The following is a 16,872-nucleotide window of genomic DNA, read 5'->3' as shown; positions in this document are numbered from 1 at the left end:
CTTGAACACTCAACTACCGACAACTAGGTAGTATAACAATAGGCGGACCTGACGTGACCATACGCTGCTCCTGATGACGTCATTGATGACGAAACGCGTAGAGCGTGGTCACGTCAGTTCCGCTTCCTGTTGACTGAGACGCACATCCGGCCGGTGGAACGCACCGCGTCCCGGAACAACCGCTACACGAGGGTGTTGCGGTCCCTAGGACATACATGCACATTTTCTCTTATGCTGAATGTGAGTTTTGTAATTTATGATTTAATAAAGCACTTTTGTATTACAATACTTCACTATTGGAGCCTTTTTTTCTTCCTTTCATCCGGATATCTCCCACATATATCGGAGTGCTTATGAGGAGTTATCACCTACTAATTTCCCTGGAGAAGAGTACACTATAAGAGGTCGGGATTAAGTGGATAATTAACCAGCCTTCGGAGGGACCCCTGAGAGTCACCCCAAATGCTGTTTACCCCTGTAGGGGTACCACTATCTGGTGAGTGCGGGATCAATAGGAGGGGGGCACTTATTTCCTTATTGAGCACCCCCACCATTTTGGAACCTCTGGAATCCACTTTCTCCTGATAATCTCTTCTCCCTCTATATTTTGGGACTTATCTACATCTGATTGTATATTTGTGGTACCAGTTACCTTTATGGACATTTTATGCAATTTGCTGGGACACATTTGCTGTTTATGATTTGATTTTTTCACATTTTTGTCTACCTAATTTATACATTGCTATATAGTTTTTGGATCACTAGCCTATTGATGCACTTGAATAAGAGCACCTTAATTGTTTAATAGTTATTTATTTATGCTACTTAATTTATGCAATATTATATCACCTTATGTATTGATTCTATTAGCGTGATTTATAAGTGGATCAGATTTTTATTCTTTATTGTTACACACGGAATTTATTTATTTTTGTGTCACTTATATCTGAATACTTTTACACATATTTGTTTCTATTTCTCACCATTTACACACAGTGATTTTTTAGATTTTTTACATTTTTATATTTATAAGGATTCACTGCATATCACGCTCTAATTTGTGGATTTTATAATCTGACAAATTTTACCTTATTTATTTCACATCATAAGTGTACCCACTGTTATATTTATATTCCCTAATTTATACGTCTGACAGCGCCATTTACCTCCATTCCCCCACCGTTCTAATAGGAGCGACACAAGTTGCTCCGACTTAGAAAAAGGGTCCGGAGCTTCTTTGGGGCGACCTGGAGCGACCTGCATTGACTTCAATGTTATAAAGTCCGTGCCGGCCGCACCGAGGTCGCGGTGCGAGCAGCGCGCCGCGACCTGTGAGGTCGCCCCGGGAAGTAGCGTCGCCCCAGTGTGAACGGGGCCTTACCCTTTGAATGTTTATTCATCCAGTAGTAACAAAGTGCGTTGCCTTAGAGTAAATGAGTAGAAGACAAGATCATAGGACATAACCAGCAAAATTTCTAAAAGCCTTATTAGATATTCTTTCTCCATATGTCAATGTTTTTTTTTTTTTTGTAATAGGAGAAAAAAAATGTACCTTTGTCAAGGTCAATGTTTTTAACACCGCGATTAGTCCAGACTCAGGTTTGAAACTCCATGCACACCTTGTTACTATTTCTCAGTGCCATAACTTTTTACATATCCTATAAGCATACATTTACTTTTCTACTAATGTAAAACATTTGATAGCGTATTCCCTGTGTTAGTAAACATTTCATACACAAAGATGTCATTTCAGTAAATTCCAAGCTCTGTTTCAATAGTCACATAAAGCTCTCAACGCTCTCTAATTATTTTGCAAACCAAATCCAGAACATCTAATTGGCATACTGTATATACTGTACTCTTACTACACTCCAGTCGACTGAAAACCGAATATTAATAAGGCATACAGGGGGCCTACCCTGCTGGTGAAATTTCCTTATTACCAGTAATCTTGGGTTAGGGAACACCGACCACTGAGCGGCAAATATGTAGGCTTGGTGTTCCATTATTGATGTACAGGACTGAATAATATCACCATGGGTCTATACTCTAACCCAAAAACCTTTTTGAATATGTCTCTTTTTTCAGCAGGGCTGAGCAAAGTTGTTTGCAGTCATCAAACCTTGAACATATTGTTGAACTCTATTGAAATCTAAAGGAGTCAAATCTTGCTTTTGCAAAGCTATTGTTAAAAAAAGGGCATGTGTTACCTGGCACTGCCATAGAGGGCATGTTCCAATGGAAAAAAAAGCTTTTAAAAAAGGGATAAAAAATTGTGTGGCTTAAAGAGTAACATTAAATTATACACATTCTTTAAATAACATGCTTGGGGGATTTCTTAAAGCTAGTGAATTTACAGAGTTTATCCTTTAAAATTAAAAATAACCGATCAGAGCCCGGGGAGGAGACCCTCTGTGCCCGCGGAGCATGTCTGCGTCGAATGTTCCCAGCTGTGTCACTCGTCGTGGTAACCGCCGCCAGCGCCTCTCAGGCCTGCCCTGTGTGAGACTCCTCGTCACCTCCTGTGGACGGCTCTGGCTTTTCAGCCTCTCTTCCTTCTACCTTCCCCTCTTCCCCTGGGCCCTGCCGGAACTCCCACACAACACCCAGCGCTCACAGTACCGGCCCTGAGCCCGGGGGGATGAAGGTCGGCTTTGGAAGACAAGAAGCAACGAGCGAAGACGCCGGGAACTTTCCACGGCCAACGACACAGCCAGGCGCGACGAATGGAAGGCAGAGACACTGAGGCAGGCGTTACCAGTCGATGAGGAGGCTGTTCCTATGCTGATAGCTCACACACACACAGGCGTCACTACAAGGGGATGAGACTGGGCACACACCAAGGGGCGGCAAAGGAGCACTGCGCATGACTAAACCGCTAGTTGATAAACTATGAAGAAAGACATACATGGCTGAGTGCAAAGACATATATAAATAAAGGCTGGCAGCTTAAAAAAAAAAAAAAGTAAAAATAACCTACTACCGCAAATGACAGTTACAGTATCTCACAAAAGTGTGTACACCCCTCACATTTTTGTAAATATTATATTATATCTTTTCATGTGACAACACTGAAGAAATAACACTTTGCTACAATGTAAAGTAATGAGTGTACAGCTTTTATAACAGTAAATTTGCTGTCACCTCAAAATAACTTAACACGCAGCCATTAATGTCTAAACCGCTGGCAACAAAAGTGAGTACACCCCTAAGTAAAAAATGTCTAAATCGGGCCCAAAGTGTCCATATTTTGTGTGGCCACCGTTATGTTCCAGCACTGCCTTACCTTAACCATCTTGGGCATGGAGTTCACCAGAGCTTCACAGGTTGCCACTGGAGTCCTCTTCCACTCCTCCATGACGACATCACGGAGCTGGTGGATGTTAAAGACCTTGCACTCCTCCACCCTCTGTTTGAGAATGCCCCACAGATGCTCAATAGTGTTTAGGTTTGGAGACATGCTTGGCCAGTCCATCACCTTTACCCTCAGCTTCTTTAGCAAGGCAGTGGTCATCTTGGAGGTGTGTTTAGGGTCGTTATCATGTTGGAATACTGCCCGTCCCAGTGTCCGAAGGGAGGGGAATCATGCTCTGCTTCAGTATGTCACAGTGCATGTTGGCATTCATGGTTCCCCCAATAAACATTAGCTTCCTAGTGCCGGCAGCACTCGTGCAGCCCCAGACCATGACACTCCCACTACCATGCTTGAGTGTAGGCAAGACACACTTGTCTTTGTACTCCTTACCTGGTTGCCGCCACACACGCTTGACACCATTTGAACCAAATCATTTTATCTTGGTCTCATCAGACTACAGAACAGGGTTCCAGTAATCCATGTCCTTAGCCTGCTTGTCTTCAGCAAACTGTTTGCGGGCTTTCTTGTGCATCATCTTTAGAAGAGGATTCTTTCTGGGACAACAGCCATGCAGACCAATTTGATGCAGTGTGCGGCGTATGGTCTGAGCACTGACAGGCTGACCCCCCCACCCCTTTAACCTCTGCAGCAATGCTGGCACCACTCATACTTCTATTTCCCAAAGACAACACCCGGGTTTGACGCTGAGCACGTTCACTCAACTTTTTTGGTCAACCATGGCGAGGCCTGTTCTGAGTGGAACCTGTCCTTTTATACCGCTGTATGGTCTTGGGCACCGTGCTGCAGCTCAGTTTCAGGGTCTTGGCAATCTTCTTATAGCCTAGGCCATCTTCATGTAGAGCAACAATTCTTTTTTTCAGATCCTCAGAGAGTTCTTTGCCATGAGGTGCCATGTTGAACTTCCACTGAACAGTATGAGAGAGTAATAGAGATAACACCAAATTTAACACACCTGCTTCGCATTCACACCTGAGACCTTGTAACACTAACGCGTCACATGACACCGGGAAGGGAAAATGGCTAATTGGGCCCACAATTTGGACATTTTCACTTAGGGGTGTATTCACTTTTGTTGCCAGCTGTTTAGACATTAATGGCTCCAAACCTAAACACTATTGAGCATCTGTGGGGCATTCTCAAACAGAGGGTGGAGGAGTGCAAGGTCTTTAACATCCACCAGCTCCGTGCTGTCGTCATGGAGGAGTGGAAGAGGACTCCAGTGGCAACCTGTGAAGCTCTGGTGAACTCCATGCCCAAGATGGTTAAGGTAAGGCAGTGCTGGAACATAACGGTGGCCACACAAAATATGGACACTTTGGGCCCGATTTAGACATTTTTTACTTAGGGGTGTACTCACTTTTGTTGCCAGCGGTTTAGACATTAATGGCTGTGTGTTGAGTTATTTTGAGGGGACAGCAAATTTACACTGTTATACAAGCTGTATACTCACTATTTTACGTTGTAACAAAGTGTAATTTCTTCAGTGTTGTCTAATGAAAAGATAAAATAAAATATTTACAAAAATTTGAGGGGTGTACTCACTTTTGTGAGATACTGTATGACCATATACTGTTAAAGATGTCACCCAGAATCTCTAGCTGGTTTGTTTAAAAACAGAAGCTGGCCAGGGATCTGTCATTTTCTGACAGTATACGGTGGTTGTTTTTCGGCAACATCGTGGGGTTCAGGTCATTGTGGAGGTAGCTTTTCGAGATGCTGCTGCATCTACAATAATCAGCAACGCTGCTGGATCTACAGCACTGGACAACATGATTGTAGCTGCATTTACATTGTAAGATATCATTAACAGTTTTGTTTTTTAAATTAAAACTTTTTAATTTCCCTAGTAGAGGTCAGATATCAAAGGTCCCTCTTTTTATAAAGGGGGTCCAGATTTTCCCCCTAAAAATTCCTCACAATACTTTTTGGGGGACAGGATTTGGGAATGAGGCCCTTGTCCCCTCAACATCAGGAAAAGGTGCCTTCCAAAAGGAGGCAGCTTTGCTCCCCTCCCCCCCAACCTGGCCACCCAGGCTAAATGCTTAGACAAGGGTCTGATAATATGATTTTTAAGAGAGTCCCCAAACCATTTTCAAAGGAACAGTACACTTAAAAAAAAATGGGAAAAAAGAGCATAGGATTCCCCCTAAGCCCTCGTTCAGATGGGCCACATACGACTCACCCAAGGGAGCGTGGGTCACGATGACTCGCCATATGGAAATGCTTCATGGCTGCTAATCCTGTTGCAAATGCCAGATCCCCAGCTGGTTAACAAATTGGCTAGTGATCATGGGTGAGGGCAATGACCTGGATGGTTTGCTTTTAACTTAGGGTTCAAGTGGCGGAACTGGCCTAATTTGACCAGTTTGTTAAGCTGTTTGCCAAGCCATCAACTCGCTGGATTTGGGTTAAATGTATGCTTAATCCAAAACTGAAGCTCATTACTAATATTCAATAATGATTCAGTCTTAGACCCATGAAAAACTGTCTTAAATGTCAGCATGGAACTGCAGGTGCAGGACTCAAAAAGAAAAACAAATGTCACATAGAGTTGCTAACTGAGAGCCAGCCTTATTTGCCTTCAATCGCCTATAAGCTTGATAAATGTCCCTCAGACTTTCTTATGCCACCACTGTTGCAATGTTACCTAGAAAACATCAGGAGTTTTTAATATAACCATTATCATATTTTGGGTGCTATTTTTGAGGTTTAATCGGTTCTCCATCTCATATTATGTTATTTCCAAGTGTTGATCACAAGCTAAAACTGATTGAGAACATCTTTAATAGACAATGGGGATCACTGTCCATTTGCACAGGAATTGGAATTTGGTTCCAATAATACTAAAATCATCAGTTTAGTGTAGTACATTTTATTACAGAAACAACCAGGACAATTTTTTTTTTTATATTACAGCTTGTTATTAAAAAAAACATTGTTACACATTACAATATGAAAAATGTACTCATTTTCTACTACAATACGTTACACATGTATATGTTAAAATGTATAACTGAAAATAATAAAAGGTGTTTCACGTTAGATTACTGAACTTATCTCCAGACAGCTTTATAAAGTAATAGCAGAAAATATACATTTTAAAAATAACACCCCCACAAATGGGGGTCCAAATGACCTCCTCTGTGCAACCTGACAATCTCTAAATTTAAAACAATTTCAGTATGTAACAAATAACTTTACTCAGAGAGCACTTAGGATCCCACATTTTGATGCATGTACCATTCAAAGGGTTCTAAAACACCCACTGTTGTTTGTGTGATGTAGTGAGGTATTTGATTTAGTCACCGTTATTTGATTTAGTCACCGTTCACATATATGGGAATTGGATGGATTTTGAACCGCATGCGATTCACATGACATGTGAACTGAACCAGCTTTCTATGCGGTCAGTTCACATATCTCCCGTGCAGAGGCAGTGTGAATTTAAAAAGAGTCCTATGCGTTTTTTGAGCACTGCGGTGCTGTTTAAATGCGAATTCCAGGTTCATTGCCTTCTATAGTTTTGAACACAAATTGAGAAAACAAACAGCGTGCGGGACCCCCCAATCTATACCAGGCCCTTCGGGTCTGGTATGGATCTTAACCACTTAAGGACCAAGCCTATTTCTGACACTTGTTGTTTACAAGTTAAAATCTGTATTTTTTGCTAGAAAATTACTTAGAACCCCCAAAAATTATATATATATATTTTTAGCAAAGCCTCTGGAGAATACAATGGCAGTTGTTTGCAATATTTTTTGTCGCGCAGTATTTGCGCAGCAGTCTTTGGAAAAAATAAATTTCACTGCAAAAAAAACTAAACAGTAAAGTTAGCCCATTTATTTTGTATATTGTGAAAAAAGATGTCACGCTGACTTAACCGGTTGCCGACCGCCGCAAGAACATATACTGCGGCGGTCAGCCCCGGCCAGGCAGCATCAGGTACGTCACCGGTATGTCACTCAAACAAAGGCGCCTGTCACTCTCCCTTGTGTAACAGCACAGATCATACGGTCCTGCTATGTAGGACTGTTGATCTGTGCTGTAATGCCCCGTACACACGTGCAGATTATCTGAAGACTTTTGTCTGCAGACTTACCAAAACCATATAATATGAGGTCAAACCTAAACACTTTCAATTTGTATGCAATCCGGCAGGCCCTTGCACTACATAGAAAAGGTAAATCTGAAGACAAAAGTCTTCAGATAATCTGCACGTGTGTACGGGGCTTTACACACACAGCCACATCCCTGCACAGTTAGAAGCACTCCCCTAGGGACACACTTAACCCCTCCTTCCTTAATAAAGTTAACCCCTTCCCTGCCAGTGTCATTTTTACAGTAACAGTGCATATGTATAGCACTGATTACTGTAGTAATGTCACTGGTACCCCCAAAAGTGTCAAAAATGTCAGTCAAGGGTCCGATCTGTCCGCCGCAATGTTGCAGTCCCGCAAAAAAAAAAACGCAGATCGCCGCCATTACTCGTTAAAAAAAAAAAAACAACAAAAATGACAAAAATCTTTCCCTTAGTTCGTAAACGCAATAACTTTTGCGCAAACCAATCAAAATACGCTTTTTGAGATTTTTTTTTACCAAACATTCGTAGCAGAAAACAAATTGGCCTAAAATGTTAAAAAATTTTGATTTTTACATTTTTTTGGGGGAATTTCATATAAAAAATGTGAAAAATATTATTTTTGCTAAATTGTCGCTCTTTTTTTGTTTATGCGCAAAAAGTAAAAATCGCACAGGTGATCAAGTACCACCAAAAGAAAGCTCTGTTTGTGGGAAAAAAAAGACGTCAATTTCATTTGGGTACAGCGTCGCACGACCGCGCAATTGTCCGTTAAATTCGCGCAGTGCCGAATCGCAAAATACCCCCTGGTCAGGAAGGGGGTAAAATCTTCCGGTGCTTAAGTGGTTAATAGATACCTAATATGTTACGGTTTAAAATTCCGCACACTCGTGGAATGGCGACAAACTTTGGTACTTAATCTCCATTAGCGACGCTTTAAAATTTTTTAAAGGTTACCAGTTTTCAGTTGCAGAGGAGGTCTTTTTCTAATTATTGCTCTCGCTCTGGCAATCACGGCAATACCTCACATGTGTGGTTGGAACACTGTTTTCATTTGCAGGCGCGACTTACATCGGCTCACGACGACAGGGCACTTTAAATATATATTTTTTTTCCTATTTATTTTATTAAAGCTTTTATTTTTAGCAGTTTTAAAAATAAATCAATAAATAAATCTGTCCCCAGACCCCTCCACTACATTTCAAAGTATTCAAAATGCCAAAATCTGCATTTTTTAATATTGACAGTTTTTTTAAATCTGCGCCATTAGCAGCCGAGTAATCTGGAAGTGGCAATGACGCCGCTTCTGGGTTACTACATCGGAGACCCGATCAAAGCCGAATCCGGCTTTGTTCGGCACTCCAACCAGCGGGTGGAGCTGCGGGAGGGGGGGATGTCACTCCCGCTCGCTGGGACAACGGTCGAGCGGCTGCTAAATCTCATCTGCTGTTATCTCCTGAAAGCCGACCGCCATCTCTAAAAATGGTACCGGGTTGATGCCTGTAGCTGCAGGCATCATCCCGGTACAACCACTTCTGCAAGCCAACCTACAGGTATGTCGGTTTGCGGGAAGTAGTTACGGTGACTCCAAACCAAAATTTTAAAGAAAATGGCTTGGGGTCCATACCAGACCATACCAGACCTTTATTCGAGCATGCAGCCTGGTAGGCAAGAAAAAGGGGGGGAGCAAGTGGGACAGGGGAGACACCTTGTCCCCATGTTGATGTGGACAACAGCATCTTTCCCACAACCCTGGCCAGTAGTTGTGGGGGTCTGCGGCCAGAGGATTATACAAATGTGAAAGGGCCCTGGCCCTGTCCCCCCCCCCTCTTGTGAATGAGTACTCATTCACCAAAAAAAGTGTAAAAAAAGAGACAGTTTTTGACAATACCTCTATTACAAAAAACAAAAACAATGCACCCAAAAAAAAAAGAGGTCTGCACTTGTCGCTGGCTCCCACCATCTGCTAGCTCCGCCGTCTGCCAGTTCTTAAGTAACTAAGCGATGGGGCCACCCATATGATGTAACCGATTGAACCAGCTCCCTTGTGATGTTATCGACCCAGCATACACCGATCGATGACATCACAAGGGTGGTGAGCTCCCCCTCCCCTTTCCTGGCCTGCCAGGCTGCATGCTCAGATAAGGGTCTGGTATGGATTTTGGGGGGGTCCTCCATGCCATTTTGTTTTTCACTTTTGGTGTGAGATTCCCCTTAAAATCCATACCAGACCTGAAGAGTCTGGTATTGATTGGGGGGGGGGGACCCACTGTGTTTTTTTCTTGAATTTTATTGCTGCAATTCTTTGGTGTATATTCAGCTGTCGAGGGGAACCCGCTGACAGCTGATAAGTCACCAGTTGTTAAGGATGTGGCGGCCAGCTTCCTGGCCTGCTCCTTACCAACCAGCAATTGTCAAAGATGCCAGTGGCAGCTGCCGCCTCTAAAAATTTGCATCCGAACCGTATCTAGAAATTGCAGCTGAACATCTGCTTTGGTAATTCGCAGTGAAAACAGATGGGAAATTCGCACCGGACATGTGTAAACATAGCCCTACTGTCTTGTATTGTTTACATTTAGACAGTGCTGTGTGTGGTAGCTTAGACAGATATGATATCTTCAAAATACCAATCACTATTGTTCTGGGAGTTACTGTATTGATGTGCTGGTTCCATCTGACTCTTCCCACAGGCCAGTGCACAACAGGATGAAAAAGAAGCATGGATGGTCATGTGACCCCTTTTTTCTCTCTAGTTTTAAGGTAGAAAACGTATATAAATTGACAGAAATATACATAGCAGGCAGGGCAACAATAACTAGAGTTTTAGGCTGGGTGTATACTGTGTAATTCCCACTGACTCAAAAGAGTGTAACAGCAAACTGGCAAGTTAATGACTGTTAAGGCCCGTACACACGTACCGATCGTCGGCATACAAACGTCGGCGGACGAAAGATCTGCCGATTGTACGCGTGTTAGTATGGTGCCTCCGACAGATGTCTGCGCACAATCCGCGGACAAAAGTCTTTCTTGCAAACATGAAAATTTTTGTCTGCGGACACCGGAACGGACGATTGTTCGCCTGTCAGTACAGAATTCGGCCGACAGACCGCAGATTTGCAAGACTGGGCATGCTCAGAAAATTAAAAACACAGGGAAAGTTAACCATTACATGACATCACTTCTGCAGTCAGCTGAAGTCTGCAGACAAAATTCTTGTGCTGTCCTTGTGCTGTCTTTGCACTTTTCAACAGACACCGACATCCCGGGGAGAAAAGAGGAACATTTGTATGACGACGATCTGCGTGTGTGTACGGGGCTTTAGGGATCAGGAGATATAACAGAGTGTCACATCCAGACCTAAAGCCTAATGGGACATATATAGCAATCCCTGTTACCTGCCACTAGGCTGTGGAGTTTAGCTTCCCTATAAACTTCAGGAAGTCAGAGAAGATTATTTGCTGGCTGATTGGGGTAACAGTAATATAAAAGTTTATTATCTCTTTCATAAGTAACTAAAATTATATTGGTACTATCGGTATAAGAAAATGTAAAAATTACAACTATATACAGATATATACAAAGTGTATAAATACTGCAAAATTGTAAAATTGCATTGCTTGATAATGGAAACAACAATTATAATAATATAATAACAACACATTGTACATAACACTACTAAACAATAATACATATAACCATAGGTTATAATGCTGAAAATAATAAAAAAACAGACAGACAGACAGACAGACAGACAGACAGACAGAGAGACAGACAGACAGACAGACAGACAGACAGACAGACAGACAGATAGACAGACAGATAGATAGATAGATAGACAGACAGACAGATAGATAGATAGATAGATAGATAGATAGATAGATAGATAGATAGATAGATAGATAGATAGATAGATAGATAGATAGATAGATAGATAGATAGATAGATAGATAGATAGATAGATAGATAGATAGATAGATAGATAGATAGATAGATAGATAGATAGATAGATAGATAGATAGATAGATAGATAGATAGATAGATAGATAGATAGATAGATAGATAGATAGATAGATAGATAGATAGATAGATAGATAGATAGATAGATAGATAGATAGATAGATAGATAGACAGATAGATTGATAGATAGATCTTTAGACATGGCAGAAACATTCTAGTCTTGGTTACTCATATGCTGTAAGTTATATCTAATAAATGATGTCCTATACAAATATTTCAAGATAACACAATTTTGCAGACAATTTAATTTTTTTGTCATTTTTCAAATTGTAAAAATGTAATTGACATAAATGCTGGTACTAAACAAAAATCACTGACGATGATGGTGATATAATAATACACAATAGTAGGCTGCGCTAGGTTATATGCCACACAAAAAAAGCTGCTGGCACGTTAATGCTGGAATAAAAACATAAGAAAACTTTTATAACATAGGTGCAGCGCTTATTAAACAAAAAACAAAATCAGATTGTAAAGTCTGATTCACATATAAGTTATCATTCCAATATAAATCATTCTTGATTCTGCATCAAAATGAGTTGAAATGACATTCAGCACACGGTGTATCCAAGAAGAAACCGTCACCAACACCCATTCACACTGCCCCTTACCCCTCAGTATTGACCTCCACCAAGGAAGGTCAGACACACATTTTCCAAAGCAATCCCGAAGTGGTGTCCCTGGAAATTATTCACCATGCTCTTCCAGTTGGAATACTCCTTCGCTGCTCCCAGTTTCTTGGTAAAAAATCAGAAACCAGCAATGTAAAATGAAACCAAAGTTTCTAACCAACAAAATGGCTGCCAAACCCTGGGGCTTGAAGACATCAAACGTCACAACTCTTCCCAGATTTGCAAGGTTACCGAAAGTTATCTGGACCCCTTTTTTTATTGTAATTTAAAAAATGTTTAGATGATTATGTCAATTTTATTCCAGCTCCGAGCAACCAACAGGCATCTGACATGTATACCCGTCTAAAATTGTATATCTGGCACCCATTTATGAATTAATAAAAACAAACACAAAGTCATTATAAGGTCTAGGGCCTCTAAGAATATTTTCCGTTTCTCTTATCTGAACTCCAGGATTGTCATAATTTGTACAAGTGTTTTCAGAAATCTTGATCCCACCCAGACATCTCATCAGGGGGTGTTTCACCATCTGGTGGATAGCTGTCAAAATAACTGTGATCCATGGGACCATCAAGCTGAAAGTGCAAAATGAAACAGAAATGACATATAACTTTTAAAAGTTTAAAGATGATGCGTTTTTATTACTAAATGTGGTTACAGCTAATTAACCTTGTTTGATGATCTTTGAGTTTTTTTTCTTAAGATTTATTTCAGGTCCAAATTCAGCCAAAAACCCAGACCGAAATCTGACCTGAAACGGTGAACAGGGACGCACCAGACCCCTGCTGTGTGCCACTCTGCACAGCAGTGTGTACCCAGCCTTAACCTGATGACTGCGTGGTAATATAGACATTTTATACTACTGCACCTCTCTGCACTTCTGCTTCAATTAGGAGTATATGCTAAATGTAACCCCCCATGTGAAGAAATTTACACAGAGCATTTGTTTTTTTCTAAATAAAATCAGGAATATAGTGACAATCTTATCCAAAAATAGCAAACATCAAAAATGAGCCACACAAATCATAAACCTGTGTGGAAGATGATGAAAGTTCCTATTAAAAGTTTTAGGCTTGGTTCATACTATTGGGAATTGGATGTGGATTTCTCTTCATCCAATTCGCATTGTCAGGAGCCTGTGACCGGCTCTCAATGTAGCCGGTTCACACAACTCCGGGACGGGTGAGGAGCAAATTGCACAGGAGTTCTGTGCGTCTTCTGGTCTGTTTCAAGTCCAAATTCAGCCAAAAATCCAGACCGAAATCGGACCTGACACGGTGAACAGGGACGCACTGGACCCCTGCTGTGTGCCACTCTGCACAGCAGTGTGAACCCAGCCTTAACCTGATGATTGCATGGTAATATAGACATTTTATATTACTACACCTCTTGGGCCTACTTATTAAAGGTTGAAGTCAATATTTCTCAATTCTCCCCCCGTTTTAATAAGAAAACACTGATGGTTTTTGTAAATTTGTAAAGCTTTTCTTGTCTACTGTAATCTCTATATTAACATTCCTAAGTCTTGAGCTTGGCAATGGCTGTAAATTATTGGAGACTTGCAATTAACCAATGGCTCCCAAAGCACATCCATTGTCAGCACTCCCTCCTCTCCCCTGCAGCAGCTGCTCATTGACACAGGGGAGCCAAACCTGCACGATCAGGTGACCAGATCTGACTAAGCATAACTAAATGCACAGATCTCTTTTTACACAGGGTATGCAGGATAGGTAGGAGAAATGGGGAAAGAACACTTTTAAGAACAGTTATAGTAAAGCTGGTAATAGATGGTGCCAGTTTATTTGGCTGCAGGGAATATAATCGCTTGATTCCCCCATCAACACAGTCATTGGAGCTATTGTTTTCCCCCAGCGGGGGGGGGGGGGTTTGCTGTCCCGGCCAGGAGAGCACATAGTGAAGATTGTTAGTAGCTTTAGACGCTGGCAATGATCAAATGAAAAATCCAAGTGATTGTGCCCAAGTTTTAACCACTTAGCGACCGCCCACCGCAAAGTGGCAGCCGCTCCTGGGCAAAGGGACGTAGTACTATGTCACTCGTTCAGGAGACTCTAGGGGGCGAGCACGCGCTCCCGCCCCTGCTCGTCAGCTGGGGAGCCAGTGCGTGTGACCAGTGGCTCCGATGGCCGCCGGCCACTAGCGATCTCCCGCAGCAGAGAGAGAAGGACAGACGGCTGATGTAAACACAGCCGTCTGTCATTCTCACTTAGATGATCACAGAGGCTATGTGATCCTGCTATATAGGATCGCATGTCTCTGTGATGATCTCACAAGCCACGCCCCTCTACAGTTAGAATCATGCCCCTAGGGACACATTTAACCCCTTGATCACCCACAGGGTTAACCCCTTCCCTACCAGTGTCATTTTTACAGTAACAGTGCATATTTTTAGCACTGATTACTGTAGTAATGTCACTGCTCCCCCCAAAAGTGTCAAAAATGTCAGTTAGGGGTCCGATCTGTCCGCCGCAATGTCGAAGTCCCGCAAAAAATCGCAGATCGCCGCCATTACTAGTAAAAAAAAAAAAAAAAAAACAATAAAAATGACATAAATCTTTCCCGTAGTTAGTAAACAGAATAACTTTTGCGCAAACCAATCAAAATACGCTTATTGCATGCATTTTTTTACCAAAAATATGTAACAGAATACAAATTGGCCTGAAATGTTAAAAAAAATTGATTTTTACATTTTTTTGAGAATTTCATATAAAAAAATTTGAAAAATATTGTTATTTTTTCAAAATTGTCGATCTTTTATTTGTTTATAGAGCAAAAAATAAAAATCACACAGGTGATCAAATACCACCAAAAGAAAGCTCTATTTATGGGAAAAAAAGGACGTCAATTTCGTTTGGGTACAGCGTCGCACCACCGCGCACTTAAAAAAAAAGTAACGCAGTGCTGAATCGCAAAAAAGGGCTTAGTCATTGAGTAGCCAAATCCTCTAGTCTTCAAGTGGTTAAAATGAAAGAAAGCGGACAAGGATATATTTTTTCTCAAGGTGCAATAATTTGCCAATTTGTTTTAGCATTTTTTACATTGCAAATAGGAAAGCAAAAAAACTGTGTAAGTACTTTCCTTTAAGACTCCTTTGATACACTGTGGTAAATTATTGTGTGTACGAAAGATGAAAAAATAAAATAAAAGAGGTTTAATAAGAAATAGAAAGTAGGTAATATGTTCACTATAAAGGCACATTTAATGTACCTATAGGATTTGTGTGCTAAAAAAAAAAAAAAAGAATAAAAAATGTAACTTTTAGGTCAAGGTTATTTTTAAACCATGAAACTCACATTTATAAAGTGTAGTGTCATGAAATTGTTCCCTTATTAGTATACGTTACCTCTGGTTTTAAGGGTGATGGAAGACTTCTTGTACTCAGTCCTTCCCAGTTAAAGCCATTAAACCACCTAAATTAGAAATCAAGCATTAACTTGTTATATCATACTGTATGTATTGCATAGTAAAAGAATTTTTGTTCCATGTCCAACTCTTGAACTTGCTAAGTAAAGGCTTGGTTTTAGGCATCCAAAGCAGTGTCTGGGAATTTGCTGATGACACAATATTATGTAAGCTCATAGCAGGATGTTTTTTCTCTATGAGGGGATCGGGAAGAGCTGCCAAAGCCAACAACATATTGTCATGTATGAAAAGACAGGCAGACTTAGGGGAAAAATATTTCATTTTTTTTTTTTGTTCTATAGCCCTGGTTAGGCCTCGTGTTCGATTTGCAGTACAGAGTTTCAGTGCCTTTAGTTCCACAAACAAGCACTGTTTTGAAAGATTGGTACATTACATGCACTGAAACCCTTCTCAAGTCCAGATGAATGACTGCACTGTGAAAAGAGGCCAAAAAGCTTTATGAACTGGGAAAACCAACCCCAACAGAAATGTTTAATCATCCAATCATCCATGGAATCCAAAATGCCTAAACGCTTCTGGAAACTTTAAAGCAGGTAAGACCACAGCATGCCTCTTCGGTTGTTACCCAGCAATATGCAGGGGATCTGTATCAAGTTTAGAGCCAAAGAAAAGAAAATGCTTGGAAAAATATGTATATTTTTGTAAAAAGTTGACTTGTTGGTGTGGTTCTGAATGTGAATCTTACAAACTGGGGTGGATCTATAGACAACTATAAAAGATACAAATAAATGCAGCTCTGAAATCATTAATACATCATTAAAGCCGAGTTCCGTCACCCCTCCAAAAATTAAAAGTCAGCAGCTACACATACTGTAGCTGCTGACTTTAATATTAGGACACTTACTCGTCCTGGAGTCCAGTGATGTCGGCACTGCAGCCGATGTTTCCATCGGCTGTCGGGTGCTGCCGCTGCCATTGCCGGTAAGGCGGTAAGGGAACCCGGCCGTGAAGTGCAAGGTCCCCACTGCACATGCGTCAAGCACGCTGCGCTCGTAATTGGCCACGAAGAGAGGAGTAGGGGCCGAACCTGTAAAGAACCTCGCTGAGGTGAGGTCCGACGGAAGTGGGGACAGAGTACCTGTAAAAAACAGGTACCTACTCCCCCCCCCCCCGAAAGGTGCCAATTGTCACACCAGAGGGGGGGGGGAGACAGATAAGTGGAAGTTCAATTTTTGAGGGTCTATTCACACGGCCATGGAGAGCTGTTGGACACTTAGCAGCATTCTGTTCTTGCTGCAGTGAGCTGGCAGTAGAGGGCAGTATGGGTTGTTTTTTAGCATGTCACACAATTCCCTTTTTTTCTTTTTTGTAAGAACTTTTTTTTAAGT

General features: G+C 41.4%; 1 protein-coding gene across 1 annotated transcript in view; it reads right to left on the bottom strand.

Moving 5' to 3' along the window:
• Positions 1-12,555: 12,555 nt before the first annotated feature.
• Positions 12,556-16,872, bottom strand: part of PRKG2 (protein kinase cGMP-dependent 2) — a gene marked incomplete at its 5' end in the record, with an annotated part of 139,833 nt that continues 135,516 nt past the window's right edge. The window contains 2 exons of the mRNA XM_082269973.1: positions 12,556-12,678; positions 15,465-15,531. Of these exons, the coding sequence (XP_082126099.1) occupies positions 12,583-12,678; positions 15,465-15,531 (163 nt within the window). The 3' untranslated portion in view covers positions 12,556-12,582. The remainder of the gene's footprint in view (positions 12,679-15,464; positions 15,532-16,872) is intronic.

Source organism: Pelophylax lessonae, assembly GCF_965119305.1.
Source record: "Pelophylax lessonae genome assembly, chromosome: 1".
In the NCBI taxonomy this organism is placed as follows: Eukaryota; Metazoa; Chordata; class Amphibia; order Anura; family Ranidae; genus Pelophylax; species Pelophylax lessonae.
This window is presented reverse-complemented; position numbering and strand designations above follow the sequence as displayed.